Source organism: Rhipicephalus sanguineus, chromosome 5 (assembly GCF_013339695.2).
Source record: "Rhipicephalus sanguineus isolate Rsan-2018 chromosome 5, BIME_Rsan_1.4, whole genome shotgun sequence".
NCBI classification, from domain to species: domain Eukaryota; kingdom Metazoa; phylum Arthropoda; class Arachnida; order Ixodida; family Ixodidae; genus Rhipicephalus; species Rhipicephalus sanguineus.
In genome coordinates, this window is record NC_051180.1 from 27,984,964 (window position 1) to 28,005,439 (window position 20,476).

Consider the following 20,476-nt stretch of genomic DNA (forward strand, 5'->3'; position numbering starts at 1 on the left):
GTAGAACTCATCCAGAATGGCTTCCCGTATGTAAAGCCCCCAGGTGTGAAAGAAACTTGTAGTGCTATGTAAAGGACACAAACTAGCCATGCTGCAGGCAATGCTGTAATTTTGTTAACAAACAGTGATTTGCAGAAATGTGTGGCAATCTGTCCTTTCTCCACGTTACTTAGCAGTGTTGGTAACTTAGCAAAAATGGCGCTGAATTTGTCGAGATTCAGTCACCCCAAACACAACGTTTTCTTTTGGTATGAAATACTTTTTGATTACGTAACTAGTAAAATGCCCAGCTAAATTTCCTTAAGGGACAAGGCCTCCGTTAAATGTTTCGCTCCAACTTGATCTACAAGGGAAATATCGGTGGTGTTTTTTTTTTTTTTTGACATTTCCACATCTGATTGATCCGCATGTTACGGCGAATCGGCTTGGTCACGGCAAAACACCAACCAAAATAATGTATTAAAAAGCTAGATTATACCTCGCAATCTTACGACGACCCCGCCTCGTACGACGCCTCAATGGTACCGTATGAGAAAAAAAAAAAGAAAAACAATTGTATTTACTCGAGTCTAATACGCCACTAAATTTTGCATGTTCGAAATAAAAATTCACCAGGCTGTATGAAACTGACGTATCCCTATGTTGACAATTAGAAAAGAAAGGGAGAGACAAGTACAATTTGGCTTCATCGAAAGGGAAATGCTCCTGGCAGTTCATTTTCTGCAGTGATCCAGTTATCCAGTTTCGATGGCTTTTAATTAAGATCGCTTCTAGTGCGGCTCGATCGCGTGCTTATTCAAGGGCCGTTATCAAGACTAACTCGGTGTACGCGGAGTTACTTGGGATTGTCAACAAGCTAGTTTTTGAGGTCGAAATATTTCCCCGTTTTCAGTCCGTCGTGTGAATGCGCTTTTCCTGGTTGACATGCAGCTGAATACGCCCTCCCTTTGTTTGCGTTACTCACGGTCAAAGAACTCCAGCACTCAAGAACGACGCGACGACGCTATCTCCAGAGTGTAAAATAACTTTCCCTTGACATCTTGTACAGCTTTCACAATGAAAGCGGCCAGTCGTGCACGAAACATGCACGTAATGATCACACGCGAAGCCACAAAAAAATCTCCTCCGTCGCCATTTCGCGATGGCGATTACACTGTAGCTGACCCATCTGACAGGAGGGTGTTACCAATGCGGTTTCGGTTTCATACTCGATTCTAACGCGCAGTTTTTACGGGAAAGATGCGCATTAGATTCGATTTTTTTAAAATGTCAGAATAAAGATTTGCTCACTATTCCTCCGACTGAATGCTTGGATGCCTTTCTAAAATAATTTAAAGGGGTACTGACACAATTTTGGCCTCGCGTTTTTTTTGCTGTGTTCCTGGGGGCCTGTTAGTCATAACACGGCACATCGATTGCTGCAGCGCGCGACAGATAATTAATTACAGGCTCCTCATTACACAGCAGTGTCCATTTCGGTTTCAAAAACGACAAGCCTCCGGGTGCAACTATCACCACCTTGTAAAACTTGTTGGGCAAGTTGGTACATGCTTAGTGAAATACAAAACAGACGCGTACCATATCGAGGAAGAACTTTAAGACAGGACAGAAACTGCACCAACTTGTGTTGAGCGTTTTGGGCCATGAGCTGGCTAATTTGTCCAGAAGAAAAGTTACCAACACTGTTACTCACGAAGGGGCTAGGTGGCTGAGGACCTGCCTTGAGGGCAGCGGCAAGCCGTCCTCGGCGTGCCTCGTCCTCCAGATATGGCGGTGCGACGTAGTCGTCGTCGTCACTCGTCAGCCCCAGCTCATCTCCGTAACTGTAGTGGACCCACTGCCACAGTTCCTGTGTTGACATGGGCTGCCCGGAGCAAAGCCAAAGTCAGCAGGGCTACCCTGGTGGACGCAGAGGTTGCCCGAGCTGCATTCCGATTTCAGTGCCCGCAAAGTCTGTCCCCTGGCCACATACATAGCTACGGCGATGGAAGTTGCTGGGTCAGTTCAGTTAAGCAACGCAGAAGCTTTGACTGTACCATAGTGTCCATGTTGTACAATAGTGCATAACGTAAGATGAGTAATTGATGAAAAGTAATAAACATCATCATCTGTGACTTTAAGAGTTAGTTTTCAGGCGAAAACCTTAGGTGCCTCATCAAACGCGAAAATTGACCGGCGTACTCCGTTGGCGGCGTCAACACGAGTGATGGAAAGATCATCAGCACGTGATGACGTCACAGACAGACAAAATTTGTGACTTCAAAATGACGTCACGTCATCACGACGTCATCACTTGACATTATAGCTTGGTCAAAGGTGGGCCGATCACGGAGGCAGTGCAAAACCAGGTGAGGTGCTTCCAATCGTGGAGGCAGTGCCACCGATCGTGGAGGAGGTGCAGAAAGCTTTTGGAGGGTGGCGTGGCAGGATAAATACATTGACTGAGAAGAAGATGGCTTTCGCCTTCGAGTCGTCGTAAGTGAATGCATAAGGGACTTGTGAGTTTTTTCAAGTGGGTGCTGCTTGAAAGTTCAAAACAAGCTTTGAAGTTGCTATTAAGACTTTTCTTTTTTATTACTACTAAGGCCCATGTTCCGATGCCTGTTCAGGTGCAGATGCACTATGTTTGAGGCCATTGCATACTCAGTGATCTAATATTCTTCAATACAGGGTGTAGCTGGAGCCATTATTTCAACAAGCAGACTTGCCTTCTTCAAGGCTGCAACTTCAAAGCTGTAGTTGCAGCCTTGAAGAAGATCAAGTCCGCTTATCCGAACGTTTGCTCCAGCGACAACAGGTGTTCAAGAATTTTTTATTTCTTCCATCTTCTTTTTCATCTCTTCCAGCTTCTATCTTCCCCTGAACCTTTCAGTGATCTAATGCGAGACAGAACATCCAGCAGCCCAATTGATGTAATGTGAAGGCCATCACGGTGGAACGCGACAGCTGGTGCACCGACACCTTGCATTGTAATCAAACTGGCCCAACGACTTCCACACCTCTGTGAATCGGCAAGTGCCAGTGGGGCACAGTCCTCAAGGGTGCTGACACCAGAGTGCAGGAATTAGTGCATGTGCGGCTTACCTGCTCCATCAGTGCATTCTGCCAGATCCGGAACAGCATAAGGTATGTCTTGTCCCGTGCGCCAAATGACGTGAAGAAGTGCTTCTCGTGGTCCGTGCATACCTGAACCGCATTGGGAATCACTCGGGCAGTCTTCTCCTTGGTCATGCTGGTGACGTCTTTGCACCGGATCACCACCTGTCCCATATGAGAGCTCCATTAGTGGACTGCAGTAGCACTTAACACTTAAACTATAGACGTACTTGTACCCTTTGTGGTGTGTTTATGTCACGCAATGATGATAGTGCACCCCCTAAATACAGTTGCACACTCTGGAGCCCCTTTCTTTCACAAAAATAATCATCGGGGCTTGCTGGTGTTCACTTTCTTGAAAAGTGCGGGCTCACTACTTTCCTCACTACTTTCCTGATGGCGCGCACACCATTTGTGACCGGAGAGTGCCGGGCCTGTGACATTAAAGCAAGGAAAGGAATACAAGACAGATAAAGATTATTGTTATGTGAAATAAAACAGTTTGACCAGAAAGCTGAAGCACTGACAGCAAAAGCAATGTAACAGCTACAACATACAACAGGACACAGTGCAGTGTCCTGTCATCTTTCTTGTGTCGCTTTGTTGCGCTGAAAGTTACTGTAAATAAGCACCAACTAGCCAACAAGTTGCCACCAACAGGTTGTTTTAGAACAGCTAATCACTCACATTTGTCTCCCAGCGGAATATGTTGGCGTAAAAGCAGATGAAGTTCTGCGTCACATAGAGGCGCCCGTGCACAAGGATGTCTCTCTGCAGGGCGCACGAGTAGTCTGCAGAATAAAACAGGCTCTTGTTAACGACTGCATTAATCATTTTACAGAGGTCACTGGCACAATACAAAGCTGTTATCACGTATTAAGTACAAAAAAAAGAACACCCAGAAAGCAATTACGGCACAGTCAACATTCACAGCAAATCAAAATAAACCTGTTTAATTCAACAGAACATAAAAATGAGATCATGCCTGACGTGCATGGCAGCTCACAGTGGTTTCTATTAACGTCTGTGTCAATGAAGATTATTAAATGAGAACATTTCTTTTCCCCAAGCAGCAAGTTGTGCACTGCACAAAATTCTTCAATAATCCCATTCGAATACCATTTGTGACAATTTGTACAAGGGTCATGGCAGTAACAAAATAAATTTTATAACACCATGCTGAGGGCTTATATAAACTTAATTATATTTCCGTAGAATTAGTTGAGAGGCATGTTGAGAAACGGAGCCATACCAACAATGAGTCGCTCTGTCTCGGGCAAGTCCTTGAAGAGCCGTTTGAAGTCTTCACTGCGCGACTTGTATGTTGGATTCAGCATCTACAGAGTAACCCCAAAAGAAACATCATTAGAAGTCACTGCCAAACACTGATTATTGTTTAATTTCATTTATGTCCTCAACAATCTCCATCATAATAAATCAAATCATTAATAATAAAAATAGAGACAAAAAGATGAGCAACTTTAGTGTAATAAGTACTGGATGAAAAAACGTCCGGCTTGCTGTGTGTGTCGGAAACAGTGGGAAACGCCTTGTTCGTTCGGTTGACACCGTAACGCCCCCACTCGAGGACACGGAATATAGAAACACTTGTAAAGGCATGTCTCAGTGTTCCTGGATGTAAAATAAAGTCACGAACACCAAGGCCAACTGTACTAGGGATAATGCCATCAATAGTATGTGCTAACAATACTATGGGTTGAAAGTTTTACTGAGAATTTGAAACTTTTATTTTGTAGTTGTTGAAGTGTTTATATGAACAGGACAATAAAACTTAATCTGAGAGTGGACTCAGCTGGCTTTGTCGTCTAACATGATTCTGTAGTTCGCTCGTCGCACAGAACAGGACGTACACAACCTTGCTCCCTGTTGCAAGCACCTGAATTAACTGTGCAATACAAAAAAGCCATGCTCACTTAAGCGCCTTTCTGGAGCATTTCTTGTGACTAGCACGCCTGCGAAAATCGTGGCCTAAACTGTCAAGAATCTGCTGCCTCTCATTCCTGTATGCAGTGGCTCAATGTAGAAGGTCAAATCCGTTTTTCATCCAGTGATGGTGGTAGTGTTAAATGTTTTAGAAAACTATGTAAATGTGGAAAGGATGAACTTACATTGTACCAGGACGATGTCTTCTTTTTCTTCTCAAGCATCTTGTTGCTTCCTTTACTGTCTGTAGATTTTTCAAGGCTTCGGGACAGGGGATCACGCGTCCCTTCAGGACTGGGCCGTGGTGATGTCCCAATTTCGGATGGACAGCCAAGCAGAGAGGGAGGCGCCAGTGGCTGCATAACATGCGTACCAGGAAGGTCATTTATGCGTGGCACTCGCATACAGTCCAAGCCAAACATTCTTGAAACAAGCAGGTCGCAAAATGTTACTGGGTGGTATTACAGTCTGTTCCTGACAGAATATACAAGTGCACTTCGAAATAGAATATACAAGTGCACTTCGAAATACCAACATGCAGACACCATGATGCAGCCTTCAAGTTGAGCTCATGTGCCCATGTCCTGTGATCTAACTTTCGTTGCCAAATGCTTGGGAAATGGTGGTCCATAGCATTTTGTCTCTAATACTCTCCTTCCATCCCTAGAGTGCCAAGCAAAAGAATTGCCTTCAACCGCTGTGCTGAACTGAACGAGGGAGGTATGCCAATTTATGACAAAATCAATAGGCAGTTTACCAAGATATGCTCCGGAGATCACGAAACGTAACTGCAAATCCCAAGTTCACTTGGCGCATGTCATGCAGAAAGTAAGCAAATATGAGTGGGCACTGATATAAAGCAGCGGACAAAGACAGCATGAAGACATGGTGTACTGATATACCATGACTGCTGCTGTGTACATGTTGTGTTTGGCCTGCAACTCCTCACAGGAATTGTAAGTGTATGCGAAAGATTGCACATATGACCAACGCTTACGTCAGCCCTGACGTCCGAACTTTCAGAAAGCAAGGTTGCTGCTATAAACATATCTTTTGTGCCAGTGTTCCTCAAAATCAGCACACGATTATTAATCAAAGCAACCTAGATTCTTTGGGAATGTACTTTCCTTGCTGAATTTGTTCCCTCCCAAAAATCAAACCGTGCCCCATTGCTTATTTTGGGACAGTCATGTAACCAGCTCAGGCAACCAGAGGAGGCTAGGAGGCAGCAGGGGCAAGAATGCTTGGAAAGAAAACTACATTAGGACTTCCACTTGGACGACATGTTTTGCTTTAGTGAACAAACCTCAGTCTTGCCAATTTTCATAAAATTTACATGTTGACTTAGAGTGAAAGTAAACGACTTACCTGTGACGACCGGGATGAGTCCGATGCTCGGTCCAGAGATCCTTGGCTGTCGCCCACTGCAATCGCATTCTCTGAAGAAGCATCAGGAGATGGCACAGTAGCAGCAGAGGTCGGCGTGCGTTCCACATCAAAACATGGGGACCGAGCACCCATCTGCGGGCTTTGGCTTGGGCTTGATGGGGATGGGCACCTGCCATGTATTGTGATGGTAAGGACACTGACTAAAGGTAAAGGAAGGTGTCATGGCACATTACATTAATCCCTGCAGTCTGCCATCAGAGTTCATACCTTCAAGTGCAATGTGTGAAGCAGCAGCTGATACCAGTTTATAACAACAGTCATGCTTTTCTGTTATGGTTTATGTATCCTGGATGCTTCTGTTCACAAATGTAGTCAAAGTGCTTTTAGCACCAAGTCACCATTTTGCTTTTGTAAGCATGTCTTCAGATTGGTTCAGACATACTGTAATGTGTTAGGGCCTACCATCAACACTAAAAAGGCAGCGCCAGCGATGAGCCCTTAAGATGCCTCTTATGTCACTTAAAAGTTATTCAGCACCTAATGATGGTGACCCAGCAATTTATATACAGTATAGACCGCTTATAACGTAAGTCGCCGGAGTCGCGAATATCCGCACTATAAGCGGTACCGCACTATAACCAAAACAACCTTCTTCAAAGGCTGCACTTGCGCAAAATGTGTTGAGCATGTAGCCTCGCGTGTCCGATAATCGACATATGCGATTTTGGGCGCTTACAACCGAATGTTCAAAAATTAACCGCCAAAGACCCGCATTGCCAACGAAATGAACACGGGGGAAAAAAGCAAACAAAACAAAGTGCCATCGCGGAAATTCGCGGACTACGTTTCAGGCCACCTCGACTCCTCGAGGTATGCGCATTACACAGAAACCATGTCGAATCGCGACCGAAATTTCACGTGCTGAGCGGTACCGATCGTTCGATTTCACGGGCGCGCACGCGATGTCCATGCAATCGAATCCGGAACCACCATTCGAGAGTTGCATGTGCCAACCACGCCCTCGTTTTCGTTAACGATATGATTCTCTTCCCTTCAAGTGCAGCCATTGCAAAAAGTTTCGTTGATTCCGCACCAAACGGAAACTTTTATCGCCCGCGACCGCTACCGAAAAGCAACCAACGTTGATTAGGCCTAGCGTGCGGTTCAGCACGTTGTCGCGGGAAGTTTGTCCAAGACAACATGCAGATCGGACGTCGAAAAGATCGCACTCAAGCACTAACCCAAGAACAGCGCGCGTGATACGAAGTTTGTGTTCGCGGCCGGGAGATCAACGGCGACAAAAGCCCGCCAAGCTCGTTTAAGTTCGCGCACTGGCAGAAAAGGCGAAAGCTCGCGTCATGAAGCCGCAAAACTTTTCACTTTGCGGACGAGGTAGCAAACGCGATATCTGTAGCAAGTGTGATAGCGACGACGCTTTTCCCGACAGGAAACTTACTTTAAAGCGCACTTGATGAGGACGCGATCGTACGTTCCACGCGGAACGCGCTGCCGGCAAGCGGCCGCGGAGCGTTGCCGCCGCCGGTGCAAAGGCTACTCCGTCGCCTAGGCAACCACCATCCTTCCCCACTCGGCGAGCCCGCACAGCGCTGCCGCGGTCTTTTCCCTCCCTCCGCCCCTCGTTCGTTCACTGTGCGTACCCTCGCCCAACGACCTCGTCGCTCCCTCCCCAGCGGCGTACCTCCTTTGAGAACCGCACTCGCTACCGCGTTTGTCAGAAATATTTTCCCGCAACCGCATTATAAACGGTATCTCATCTTGGGGGACTGCACAATAAGCGGTATGCGTATACATGCGGTTCTATGGGAGGGTAAACGGGAGTCGAAAAAGACCGCATTATAACCGGTCCTGCACTATATGCGGTTACGTTATAAGTGGTCTGCACTGTAAACAAAAATATAGTACTTCTTAAGACTTTACAGAAGTAGTGGAAACTATGCAGTTATATTACAAGAGGCGTGTCAGTGCCCTGTGCTGCTCGAATTTGAAGCTCACCTGACAGCTTCATGCCGGTTGTTATGCAGCGACACCTGAAGAGTTGGTGAGCCCTCAGGTTTCCTCCTGCACAAGACACACACTCGGATGTTCTTCATGCCAGAGCTTGGAGATTTGCAAATTCAACTAACAGTTAAAGAAAAAAATATAAGAAAAATAGGAATTCGTTGAGGTTCCCCCATCCACAGATAAAAAAACAACATGAGGCTGCAATTGCACAAGAAAGTTTCCAGTGTATCCCTTTCAATCACTTTTCTCAACTCTCCACAGCGGCAGAGTCTGAAAATTACACCGCTGTCAAGGTTCTTGCATGCTGTGACAATGTGCTTTAGTAGGCTTCACTGTAGTACACAAGTGAATTGTATCAACAAGTCAGAGAAAATAGGCAGTTTCATGCACATTTGTTTTTCGATTTTTACATGAAGCCCGCGATTGCAACTGAAGAAATCTTACGTGCTTGTGATATGCATCTTAGAGGGAGCTTTCTGTTGTATCAACTTTGATATAGGCCCTGTGATGTTCTCATGCATGGAGCAGCAGAGCATAAATTAAAACAAAAGAAAAAATATGCAGATTAATTAAAAATGATGATTTTGTCAATTCATTTGGTCGAATACAACATAAGCAAAAACTGCCTTTTCTTGAATTTAATATGATTCATTGCATGGTGGTTCGTTCTTGCCACTATTAGTATGTTTCAATGCATTATATCGCTAAACTCGGGGTATGCTGCGAGTTATATTTCTCTCTCTTTCGTGTGATTAATCAGTTATTAGATACTGCGCTCTGCTTCACTGCAGTGCACAACAACAAAAACTGCTTCGCCTCAATGTACAGCTTCATTGCGGTGAAATGTACTAAAGCAAACTTGTTATTGGCTCTTTTAAACTTAAAATATCGCACCCAAAATGTCAGTACGTCATATTTTTGCAGATTGCATAGGCTCTGGCATCTGCACAGGTCTTGCGCATAGAAGGTTTTCAAAACAACAAATTGAGACCCTAAAAGAATATCACCTCTTTGCTGATCTTAGCCATCTAGTACCGACAAGGTGCTGACAAAAGCATGGCAATATTGTAAGAATACATGACAGTGTATCCATATCTATATATCATATAGATACCTCTATCTATACACCACAGGGGATAACGACTCGCACCCGTAATCTATGGAGCATGTTGCAACTCGAACCCTCGTCCTTCTGAGAGGGTAAGGGCGCAGACTTTACAAGCGTGTAGGGCAGCATCTTTGGTATGACGGGACTCGAATCCTCGACCTTCCGAGCATGTAGTGGATGTAGATCACTTGTATAGCTTTGCTCCCTTAGACGTGCTGGGGTATCACTGCGATGATTCCCATAGCGCTCGAGCTACTAGCAGAGTCTCTAAGTCATTTTTTATTTAATTAACGCACTTTTCGGAGGTGCCATATGTGCACTCCGGGATCAGTTGCATTTGCGCAGATGAGGTCACGAGCATGCGCCTGCAACCAGGTCCCACTTTCTGAAAACGCCCGCTTGCCCTCTCATGATTCGCTGGGCTCAACGATCCCGCCCTTGCCGCTCTGACGTTTGATGACGAAAGCGTAGCGCCCGGTGAATCACAAGAGGGAAAGCGAGCGTTTCGGAAAGCAAGATGCTCTTGACACTGGAATGTTTTTGTGTCGCTGATATTTTACCTAATTTGTTGTATTTTCCTTTTTTTTCCTCTCCTGCGAATGAACCACACCCACAAATGCGCGTTGTCCACCACAGCACCGAGCTGGATTTCCATCAAAGCTCAGCTGCTAGGTGGTTGAGCTCAGCGCATTTCCGAAGCGACAAATGAGAACTTCATAAGTAAAAAGAAAATTCAATTTCACGCTGGATTTAGATGGTGGTTTTGAATAGGAAATGTGGCAAAATTTATGTAATTAAAGGTGCACAAGAATTGAAGTAGAGAAAAAACGCTTTCCATGCATACAAAACGGCTTCAAAAGGGTTGCACTTGGGCTTGTTGGTTCTGCATTAAGCAGAGTAGTGTAGCACATAAGATGGAGCTAAGGAAGTTTTACACGGTGGCACAGAAATTGCACTCCGTGTATGTCACCTTGTCCCTTCCTTTGTCCCGCCTTATGCGCAACATTACTTAATTAACCTATGACGAGCAGCGTGACTCAGTAGAGAGGAAGAAGATAGAAACACTTTACACAACACGTACACAACACTGAGGATGCTGAAGAAAGAACTCACACAAACTCAAGGCATACGAATGTCCCAAACACACAAAACAAGCATTGCAACGTTCTGCATTTAGGCATGAAGTCACATGCAGACTAATATGGACGCTAAGGAAACCCCAAACTATGTCGTAGCACATTCTGGAAACATGTTTTTCGAAATTGGTTTCATAGTAGCAAGATTTGGGCTAAATGAACTTCCCAACATTTTAAAAGAATGTGGACTGGTGAAACTGATATAGAGCACTGAGCATTGTAATTTGTCGTGCAGGAAGACAACGATGTGTTCAAGCAATCAATTTGGGAAATCGGTGCTGCACTATCAGCTATGAGAAATTAAAAAATTATAAAAAGTAAGTATACTTTGTGCAGTTCTGGTTGCACTGCATGCATAACAGAGAGATCTCCAGACACATGCGTTGTACATTACTGTCCAGGATGTGGTATCTGCAAGTAGTTGGCTTCGTGACATCGTCCAACGAGCGCCAACTCACTTCTTACGACGGCGAGTCCGCTGGCCGGTCGATTCAGCGTTGGACGCGGCGTCCGGCTCGGCTGACGTCACCACCGTGGCTGCCATTGTGTTGACTGCTGGTGTTGTGGAAGGTGGCGCGGCTGCCGGCCTCGGACGCAGCCGGTCCGACGCCTCGGCCGCCGGTGCGGGGCTACGACGATGCAGCACATGAACCTCTCGTCAGCGCGGTAGCTACTTGCCTTGTCCAACTTTTCTGTACCTTGTCTTAACAAGCCCGTTCCCTCCTTTCTGCTAGTTGTCCTGTCCATCTTTTCTGCACCTTGCCCTGATATGCTCGCTTCCTGCTCTCTGCTCTCTCCTCCATGCTTTCCGCTAGTTACCTTGTCCAATTTTTCTGTACCTTGCCCTAGCAATCCCACTCCCTGCTCACCGCGGTCCCTGCTCTCCGCTAGTTGTCCTGTCCAATTTTTCTGTACCTTGCCCTAATAAGCTCGCTTCCTGCTCTCCGCTTCCTCCTCCCTGCTTTCTGTTCACCACTCACTGCTTTCCGCTAGTTGCCCTGTTCAAACTTTTTCTACCTTGACCTAACAAGCTGGCTTCCTGCTCTCTGCTCCCTCCTCCATACTTTTCGCTAGTTGCCCTGTCCAACTTTTCTGCACCTTGCCCCAACAAGCCCGCTCCCTGCTTTCCGCTGTTGCCCTGTCCAACTTTTCTGTACCTTGCCCCAACAAGCACGCTCCCTGTTCTCCGCTCCCTGCTTTCCGCTAGTTGCCCTGTCCAACTTTCCTGTACCTCGCCCCAACAAGCCCGCTCCCTGCTTTCCGCTAGTTGCCCTGTCCAACTTTTCTGCACCTTGCCCCAACAAGCCCGCTCCCTGCTTTCCGCTGTTGCCCTGTCCAACTTTTCTGTACCTTGCCCCAACAAGCACGCTCCCTGCTTTCCCCTAGTTGCCCTGTCCAACTTTTCTGTACCTTGCCCCAACAAGCCCGCTCCCTGCTTTCCGCTAGTTGCCCTGTCCAACTTTTCTGCACCTTGCCCCAACAAGCCCGCTCCCTGCTTTCCGCTGTTGCCCTGTCCAACTTTTCTGTACCTTGCCCCAACAAGCCCGCTCCCTGCTTTCCGCCGTTGCCCTGTCCAACTTTTCTGCACCTTGCCCCAACAAGCCCACTCCCTGCTTTCCGCTGTTGCCCTGTCCAACTTTTCTGCACCTTGCCCCAACAAGCCCGCTCCCTGCTTTCCGCTGTTGCCCTGTCCAACTTTTCTGTACCTTGCCCCAACAAGCCCGCTCCCCGTTCGCCGCTCCCTGCTTTCCGCTAGTTGCCCTGCCCAACTTTTCTGTACATCACCCCAACAAGCCCGCTCCCTGCTTCCCGCTAGTTGCCCTGTCCAACTTTTCCGCACCTTGCCCCAATAAGCCCGCTCCCTGCTTTCCGCTAGTTGCCCTGTCCAACTTTTCTGCACCTTGCCCCAACAAGGCCGCTCCCTGCTTTCCGCTAGTTGCCCTGTCCAACTTTTCTGTACCTTGCCCCAACAAGCCCGCTCCCTGCTTTCCGCTGGTTGCCCTGTCCAACTTTTCTGTACCTTGCCCCAACAAGCCCGCTCCCTGCTTTCCCCTAGTTGCCCTGTCCAACTTTTCTGTACCTTGCCCCAACAAGCCCGCTCCCTGCTTTCCGCTAGCTGCCCTGTCCAACTTTTCTGCACCTTGCCCCAACAAGCCCGCTCCCTGCTTTCCGCTGTTGCCCTGTCCAACTTTTCTGTACCTTGCCCCAACAAGCCCGCTCCCTGCTTTCCGCCGTTGCCCTGTCCAACTTTTCTGCACCTTGCTCCAACAAGTCCGCTCCCTGCTTTCCGCTGTTGCCCTGTCCAACTTTTCTGCACCTTGCCCCAACAAGCCCGCTCCCTGCTTTCCGCTGTTGCCCTGTCCAACTTTTCTGTACCTTGCCCCAATAAGCCCGCTCCCCGTTCGCCGCTCCCTGCTTTCCGCTAGTTGCCCTGCCCAACTTTTCTGTACATCGACCCAACAAGCCCGCTCCCTGCTTCCCGCTAGTTGCCCTGTCCAACTTTTCCGCACCTTGCCCCAACAAGGCCGCTCCCTGCTTTCCGCTGTTACCCTGTCCAACTTTTCTGTACCTTGCCTCAACAAGCCCGCTCCCTGCTTTCCGCTAGTTGCCCTGTCCAACTTTTCTGCACCTTGCCCCAACAAGCCCGCTCCCTGCTTTCCGCTAGTTGCCCTGTCCAACTTTTCTGTACCTTGCCCCAACAAGCCCGCTCCCTGCTTTCCGCTGGTTGCCCTGTCCAACTTTCTGCACCTTGCCCCAACAAGCCCGCTCCCTGCTTTCCGCTAGTTGCCCTGTCCAACTTTTCTGTACCTTGCCCCAACAAGCCCGCTCCCTGCTTTCCGCTAGTTGCCCTGTCCAACTTTTCTGCACCTTGCCCCAACAAGCCCGCTCCCTGCTTTCCGCTGTTGCCCTGTCCAACTTTTCTGTACCTTGCCCCATCAAGCCCGCTCCCCGTTCTCCGCTCCCTGCTTTCCGCTAGTTGCCCTGCCCAACTTTTCCGTACCTCGCCCCAACAAGTCCGCTCCCTGCTTTCCGCTAGTTGCCCTGTCCAACTTTTCTGTACCTTGCCCCAACAAGCCCGCTCCCTGCTTTCCGCTGTTGCCCTGTCCAACTTTTCTGCACCTTGGCCCAACAAGCCCGCTCCCTGCTTTCCGCTGTTGCCCTGTCCAACTTTTCTTTACCTTGCCCCAACAAGCCCGCTCCCTGCTTTCCGATGTTGCCCTGTCCAACTTTTCTGTACCTTGCTCCAACAAGCCCGCTCCCCGTTCTCCGCTCCCTGCTTTCCGCTAGTTGCCCTGTCCAACTTTTCTGTACCTCGTCCCAACAAGCCCGCTCCCTGCTTTCCGCTAATTGCCCTGTCCAACTTTTTGTACCATGCCCCACCAAGCCCGCTCCCTGCTTTCCGCTGTTGCCCTGTCCAACTTTTCTGTACCTTGCCCCAACAAGCCCGCTCCCTGCTTTCCGCTAGTTGCCCTGTCCAACTTTTCTGTACCTTGCCCCAACAAGCCCGCTCCCTGCTTTCCGCTGTTGCCCTGTCCAACTTTTCTGTACCTTGCCCCAACAAGCCCGCTCCCTGCTTTCCGCTAGTTGCCCTGTCCAACTTTTCTGCACCTCGCCCCAACAAGCCCGCTCCCTGCTTTCCGCTAGTTGCCCTGTCCAACTTTTCTGTACCTTGCCTCAACAAGCCCGCTCCCTGCTTTCCGCTAGTTGCACTGTCCAACTTTTCTGTACCTTGCCCCAACAAGCCCGGTCCCTGCTTTCCGCTAGTTGCCCTGTCCAACTTTTCTGCACCTTGCCCCAACAAGCCCGCTCCCTGCTTTCCGCTGTTGCCCTGTCCAACTTTTCTGCACCTTGCCCCAACAAGCCCGCTCCCTGCTTTCCGCTGTTGCCCTGTCCAACTTTTCTGTACCTTGCCCCAACAAGCACGCTCCCTGTTCTCCGCTCCCTGCTTTCCGCTAGTTGCCCTGTCCAACTTTTCTGTACCTTGCCCCAACAAGCCCGCTCCCTGCTTTCCGCTAGTTGCCCTGTCCAACTTTTCTGCACCTTGCCCCAACAAGCCCGCTCCCTGCTTTCCGCTGTTGCCCTGTCCAACTTTTCTGTACCTTGCCCCAACAAGCCCGCTCCCTGCTTTCCCCTAGTTGCCCTGTCCAACTTTTCTGTACCTTGCCCCAACAAGCCCGCTCCCTGCTTTCCGCTAGTTGCCCTGTCCTACTTTTCTGCACCTTGCCCCAACAAGCCCGCTCCCTGCTTTCCGCTGTTGCCCTGTCCAACTTTTCTGTACCTTGCCCCAACAAGCCCGCTCCCTGCTTTCCGCCGTTGCCCTGTCCAACTTTTCTGCACCTTGCCCCAACAAGCCCACTCCCTGCTTTCCGCTGTTGCCCTGTCCAACTTTTCTGCACCTTGCCCCAACAAGCCCGCTCCCTGCTTTCCGCTGTTGCCCTGTCCAACTTTTCTGTACCTTGCCCCAACAAGCCCGCTCCCCGTTCGCCGCTCCCTGCTTTCCGCTAGTTGCCCTGCCCAACTTTTCTGTACATCGCCCCAACAAGCCCGCTCCCTGCTTCCCGCTAGTTGCCCTGTCCAACTTTTCCGCACCTTGCCCCAACAAGCCCGCTCCCTGCTTTCCGCTAGTTGCCCTGTCCAACTTTTCTGCACCTTGCCCCAACAAGCCCGCTCCCTGCTTTCCGCTAGTTGCCCTGTCCAACTTTTCTGTACCTTGCCCCAGCAAGCCCGCTCCCTGCTTTCCGCTGGTTGCCCTGTCCAACTTTTCTGTACCTTGCCCCAACAAGCCCGCTCCCTGCTTTCCCCTAGTTGCCCTGTCCAACTTTTCTGTACCTTGCCCCAACAAGCCCGCTCCCTGCTTTCCGCTAGTTGCCCTGTCCAACTTTTCTGCACCTTGCCCCAACAAGCCCGCTCCCTGCTTTCCGCCGTTGCCCTGCCCAACTTTTCTGCACCTTGCCCCAACAAGCCCGCTCCCTGCTTTCCGCCGTTGCCCTGCCCAACTTTTCTGCACCTTGCTCCAACAAGCCCGCTCCCTGCTTTCCGCTGTTGCCCTGTCCAACTTTTCTGCACCTTGCCCCAACAAGCCCGCTCCCTGCTTTCCGCTGTTGCCCTGTCCAACTTTTCTGTACCTTGCCCCAACAAGCCCGCTCCCCGTTCGCCGCTCCCTGCTTTCCGCTAGTTGCCCTGCCCAACTTTTCTGTACATCGACCCAACAAGCCCGCTCCCTGCTTCCCGCTAGTTGCCCTGTCCAACTTTTCCGCACCTTGCCCCAACAAGGCCGCTCCCTGCTTTCCGCTGTTGCCCTGTCCAACTTTTCTGTACCTTGCCTCAACAAGCCCGCTCCCTGCTTTCCGCTAGTTGCCCTGTCCAACTTTTCTGTACCTTGCCCCAACAAGCCCGCTCCCTGCTTTCCGCTGGTTGCCCTGTCCAACTTTCTGCACCCTGCCCCAACAAGCCCGCTCCCTGCTTTCCGCTAGTTGCCCTGTCCAACTTTTCTGTACCTTGCCCCAACAAGCCCGCTCCCTGCTTTCCGCTAGTTGCCCTGTCCAACTTTTCTGCACCTTGCCCCAACAAGCCCGCTCCCTGCTTTCCGCTGTTGCCCTGTCCAACTTTTCTGTACCTTGCCCCATCAAGCCCGCTCCCCGTTCTCCGCTCCCTGCTTTCCGCTAGTTGCCCTGCCCAACTTTTCCGTACCTCGCCCCAACAAGTCCGCTCCCTGCTTTCCGCTAGTTGCCCTGTCCAACTTTTCTGCACCTTGGCCCAACAAGCCCGCTCCCTGCTTTCCGCTGTTGCCCTGTCCAACTTTTCTTTACCTTGCCCCAACAAGCCCGCTCCCTGCTTTCCGATGTTGCCCTGTCCAACTTTTCTGTACCTTGCTCCAACAAGCCCGCTCCCCGTTCTCCGCTCCCTGCTTTCCGCTAGTTGCCCTGTCCAACTTTTCTGTACCTCGTCCCAACAAGCCCGCTCCCTGCTTTCCGCTAATTGCCCTGTCCAACTTTTTGTCCCTTGCCCCAACAAGCCCGCTCCCTGCTTTCCGCTAGTTGCCCTGTCCAACTTTTCTGTACCTTGCCCCAACAAGCCCGCTCCCTGCTTTCCGCTGTTGCCCTGTCCAACTTTTCTGTACCTTGCCCCAACAAGCCCGCTCCCTGCTTTCCGCTAGTTGCCCTGTCCAACTTTTCTGCACCTCGCCCCAACAAGCCCGCTCCCTGCTTTCCGCTGTTGCCCTGTCCAACTTTTCTGTACCTTGCCCCAACAAGCCCGCTCCCTGCTTTCCGCTAGTTGCCCTGTCCAACTTTTCTGCACCTCGCCCCAACAAGCCCGCTCCCTGCTTTCCGCTAGTTGCCCTGTCCAACTTTTCTGTACCTTGCCTCAACAAGCCCGCTCCCTGCTTTCCGCTAGTTGCCCTGTCCAACTTTTCTGTACCTTGCCCCAACAAGCCCGGTCCCTGCTTTCCGCTAGTTGCCCTGTCCAACTTTTCTGCACCTTGCCCCAACAAGACCGCTCCCTGCTTTCCGCTGTTGCCCTGTCCAACTTTTCTGTACCTTGCCCCAACAAGCCCGCTCCCTGCTTTCCGCTGTTGCCCTGTCCAACTTTTCTGTACCCTGCCCTAACAAGCCCATTCCCAGCTCTCCGCTCCCTGCTTTCAGCCAATTGTCCTGTCCAACTTTTCTGTACCCTGACCTAACAAGCCCGCTCCCTGCTCTCCGCTTCCTCTCTCCGTCGCTGTTTTTTACTTTCATCCGTCTGGTTACCTGCTGTCCGCTCTTTCACATAGCATCTACATATCCTCAGTTCAGTGCCTGTACTACATAATTTGACTACCACCAAGCTTTGACTTATCTGACCTTTCCACCTCTTTCCTACGAATGTTTTTGGAATAAAACTTCGTCTAACACTATTTTCCCTGATAAATAAATCTAATCTGGGATGACGCGTAGGTTACCGCGCTAAAGGATCAGCTGACAAAAACATGCACATTAAACAACAGACGACACGCAGACACGCTCGCAAAGGCTTTCACAAACACCACAGATAGGAACAAGTTAAGCACAGTAAAGGCAACGGCACTTTTGAAAGCACACGAAGCAAATATGAAATCACCGCGAAATAAATAAATCAAAACGAGGAAAGGACCGCACCTATTTTTTTCCACGTAGCTAATGAGCACGGTATCACTCATGTGTATTGTTAACGCGTGCCGCATTTCCAACGTGTTCGCAATATCGATTCATTTCTTATCACCACCGCGGTTATCGGCATCGCTGCGGTGTCACGCTTCTGACACGAGGCTCACGTGTTTGAATCCAGGCCGCCGAGACCGTATACCGGCGGGGACGCAATGCAAAAACAAGTGGCTTGTCTGCTTGCAATTAAATATTTGGGTGCATGCAGAGTAAAGAGCCACAAACGGTTAATATGTGAAACTGGAGCCCTCCTGAATCACATCTTTCGTAGTGCCATAGTGTAGAAAAAGGTTCACGGAAGGGGAAAATATTTGTCATACGTTCGTTCGTAGCCCTGATGTACAGAGGAATTCTGCAAGTACTTCTCAGCAAGGAAGACTTTTCCTATGGTTAACGCGAACTTGATCCTGGTCCGAGATTCGAACCTGGTACCAAAATCTTTTTGGGACAATTACTGTGCGAGCTAACCTGCCGCTCGGATGGTAAAGTGACCGCCCCGGAAAAGCGCTGGTGCAGTGGTTCGAATCCAAGAGAAGAACGAATTTTTCGTCAACTATAGAAAAATCTTCCCTCCCAAGAAGTCCGTAGAAATTTCCTTGCTTCACTTTGCGGGTTCGCGCAGCACTGCTCTGGCAGACGCACGCCGTTCAAGGATTTCAATTATTATCGTCGGTACTTATTTCTGTACTGTCCCACACATCTCAAGTTTGTCGTGTGTAAAATCGTCTTGCACACATCTGACGTACATTTTTGAAAATTTTCACAGTATTTTCAGGACAGTTCAACGTCTGTAAAGGCGTAGCGTCAGGATTATCGCCACCTTCGCCAGAAGCGCAGAAAGTTTTCGCACATCGCAGCTTTACTATACAACAAAGACCTTTAGAGGAACATCGCAAGAGGGGCCCGAGAACAACGGCACCGGCGCCGATGCATCCTTCAGGTTGCTATCGAAGCTTTCCGCAAAAAAAGAAAAAAAAGGAAAAGAAAAGCACGAAAAGAAAAAGGAAGGTAAGGAAGGCTCCTTCGTCGTGATCGTGTGGCTGCGTGCACATTTACGTCAGCAGATGGCTGAAATCACGTGCACTCATGGTTAAAGGTACTGACACAAAATTTCGCGGCCGAGATAGCCCGAGGGATCGATTGCAGCGAACATGCGTATATCTGCAAAATATCAACAGCGAATATAGCTTGGACGGTATTTTATACGAATTTTGAAGTTCGCGTGCGCGATCCAGCGCAATACGCCGCACCTCGCGACATTGACACCCTTGAAAGTGACTGAACGGTCAAGTTGACGTCATAGTCGCCATTTCTCTCGCCGCCGCGCTTGCGCCAGCAGGCTACTTTTCGGCGGCTGCTCGCGAGTCCATGGCCGCGGCACACGCGTTGAAAGTTTTGTGTTTGGCGACACCGCTTTCGCGTTTCCTGTTTGAAAGGACTTCTTGGTTACCTTGTGCTGTCTGGGCTGCGGACCGCGCGGAAGTGCGTCACAGTTGTGTGCGCTGACGTGGTCGAGCGTTGCACGCGCTAGGTGGCGATAGCTGCACCTGGCGGCTAGAGTTACTGTATATGCTACCTTTAGGTAGCATATACAGTATCTCTACTGGCGGCTTGTTTTTGGAGCTCTCTCAAACAGAAACTCAGACTGGTCGGTAATGAGGAGTCCGTAATTAATTATCTATTGAGCGCTGCGACAAACGATGCACCATGTTATGACTAACAGGCCCCCAGCAACACATTGCAGCAAAAAAAGAAAAAAAAAAGCGGGGCCCAAATTTTTGCAGCACTATTGCTCGAGGAGACTTCGCCTCTCGGTATGTGATGTATAAGAAAGAAAGAAAGAAAGAAAGAAAGAAAGAAAGAGAGAAAGAAAGACTAGAATATATTAAAGGCCACTGTATGTAGAGTAGGGTGATCAGTATTAATTTTATTTACCCATATCACGCGCCTTTAAAATTTTTGCCCTCAAGACTACGAATCGAAGTCCCACCGTCACTAGGAATCGAACCGGCGACGTGTCACTCAGCAGCAGGACGTCACTAAGCCACCACGGCAAACGACCAAGCTCACTCTTGCAGCAGCGATTCTTTCATGAATCGTGGTTTTTTTCCTCCTTACCTGACTAAGATTAAATCAGCAGTATGGAGACTCGTGCTGCTCCAATACAGACGCACCATTACGAAGGCACAAAGCTGCACACGACGGTCGGCACCAATGAAGATGGGGACTAGTACCTAAAATGTCTCACAGCCACCACGGGCGAAGAAGCAGGCTCCGAGCTCCGACCACCCGGACAGCTCACTAGCCGCACACAAACACATCTTCGCCAGTTCAACGCGAGCGAGCAGAAATTTCCCGACAAAGAAAGTGCTACCGTCGGCGCGAATCGCGGGGTTTTTTTTTTCTTGTAACGTGCACGCCGCTCCTGTGTCAGCAGCGCATCTACCGATCAACGTAACGTACATAGTGGCCAAAGATCAACCACGCACAAAGACGCCCCCTCCAAGCCCCCCTCCCCACCCCCAGAGAAGGCCAGCGAAGAGCTTGTGTATAGATACCAGCCGATAAAGGTCAGCCGAGGATCAATCCTGCTCACGTTC

At 49.4% G+C, this 20,476-nt stretch overlaps 1 protein-coding gene across 6 annotated transcripts in view; it reads right to left on the bottom strand.

Moving 5' to 3' along the window:
* LOC119393406 (protein Aster-B) overlaps positions 1–20,476 on the bottom strand; it is a 108,664-nt gene that overhangs the window by 19,664 nt on the left and 68,524 nt on the right. For 4 of the 6 annotated variants that reach the window (XM_037660402.2, XM_037660401.2, XM_037660404.2 and 1 more), the window contains exons 3-10: positions 11,154–11,324; positions 8,443–8,508; positions 6,409–6,598; positions 5,226–5,396; positions 4,349–4,433; positions 3,784–3,887; positions 3,085–3,261; positions 1,694–1,864 (exon numbers count right to left, since the gene is read on the bottom strand). In XM_037660402.2, coding sequence (XP_037516330.1) covers positions 1,694–1,864; positions 3,085–3,261; positions 3,784–3,887; positions 4,349–4,433; positions 5,226–5,396; positions 6,409–6,598; positions 8,443–8,508; positions 11,154–11,324 — 1,135 coding nt within the window. The remainder of the gene's footprint in view (positions 1–1,693; positions 1,865–3,084; positions 3,262–3,783; positions 3,888–4,348; positions 4,434–5,225; positions 5,397–6,408; positions 6,599–8,442; positions 8,509–11,153; positions 11,325–20,476) is intronic. The other 2 variants (XM_037660400.2, XM_037660399.2) reach the window with 2 other exon arrangements.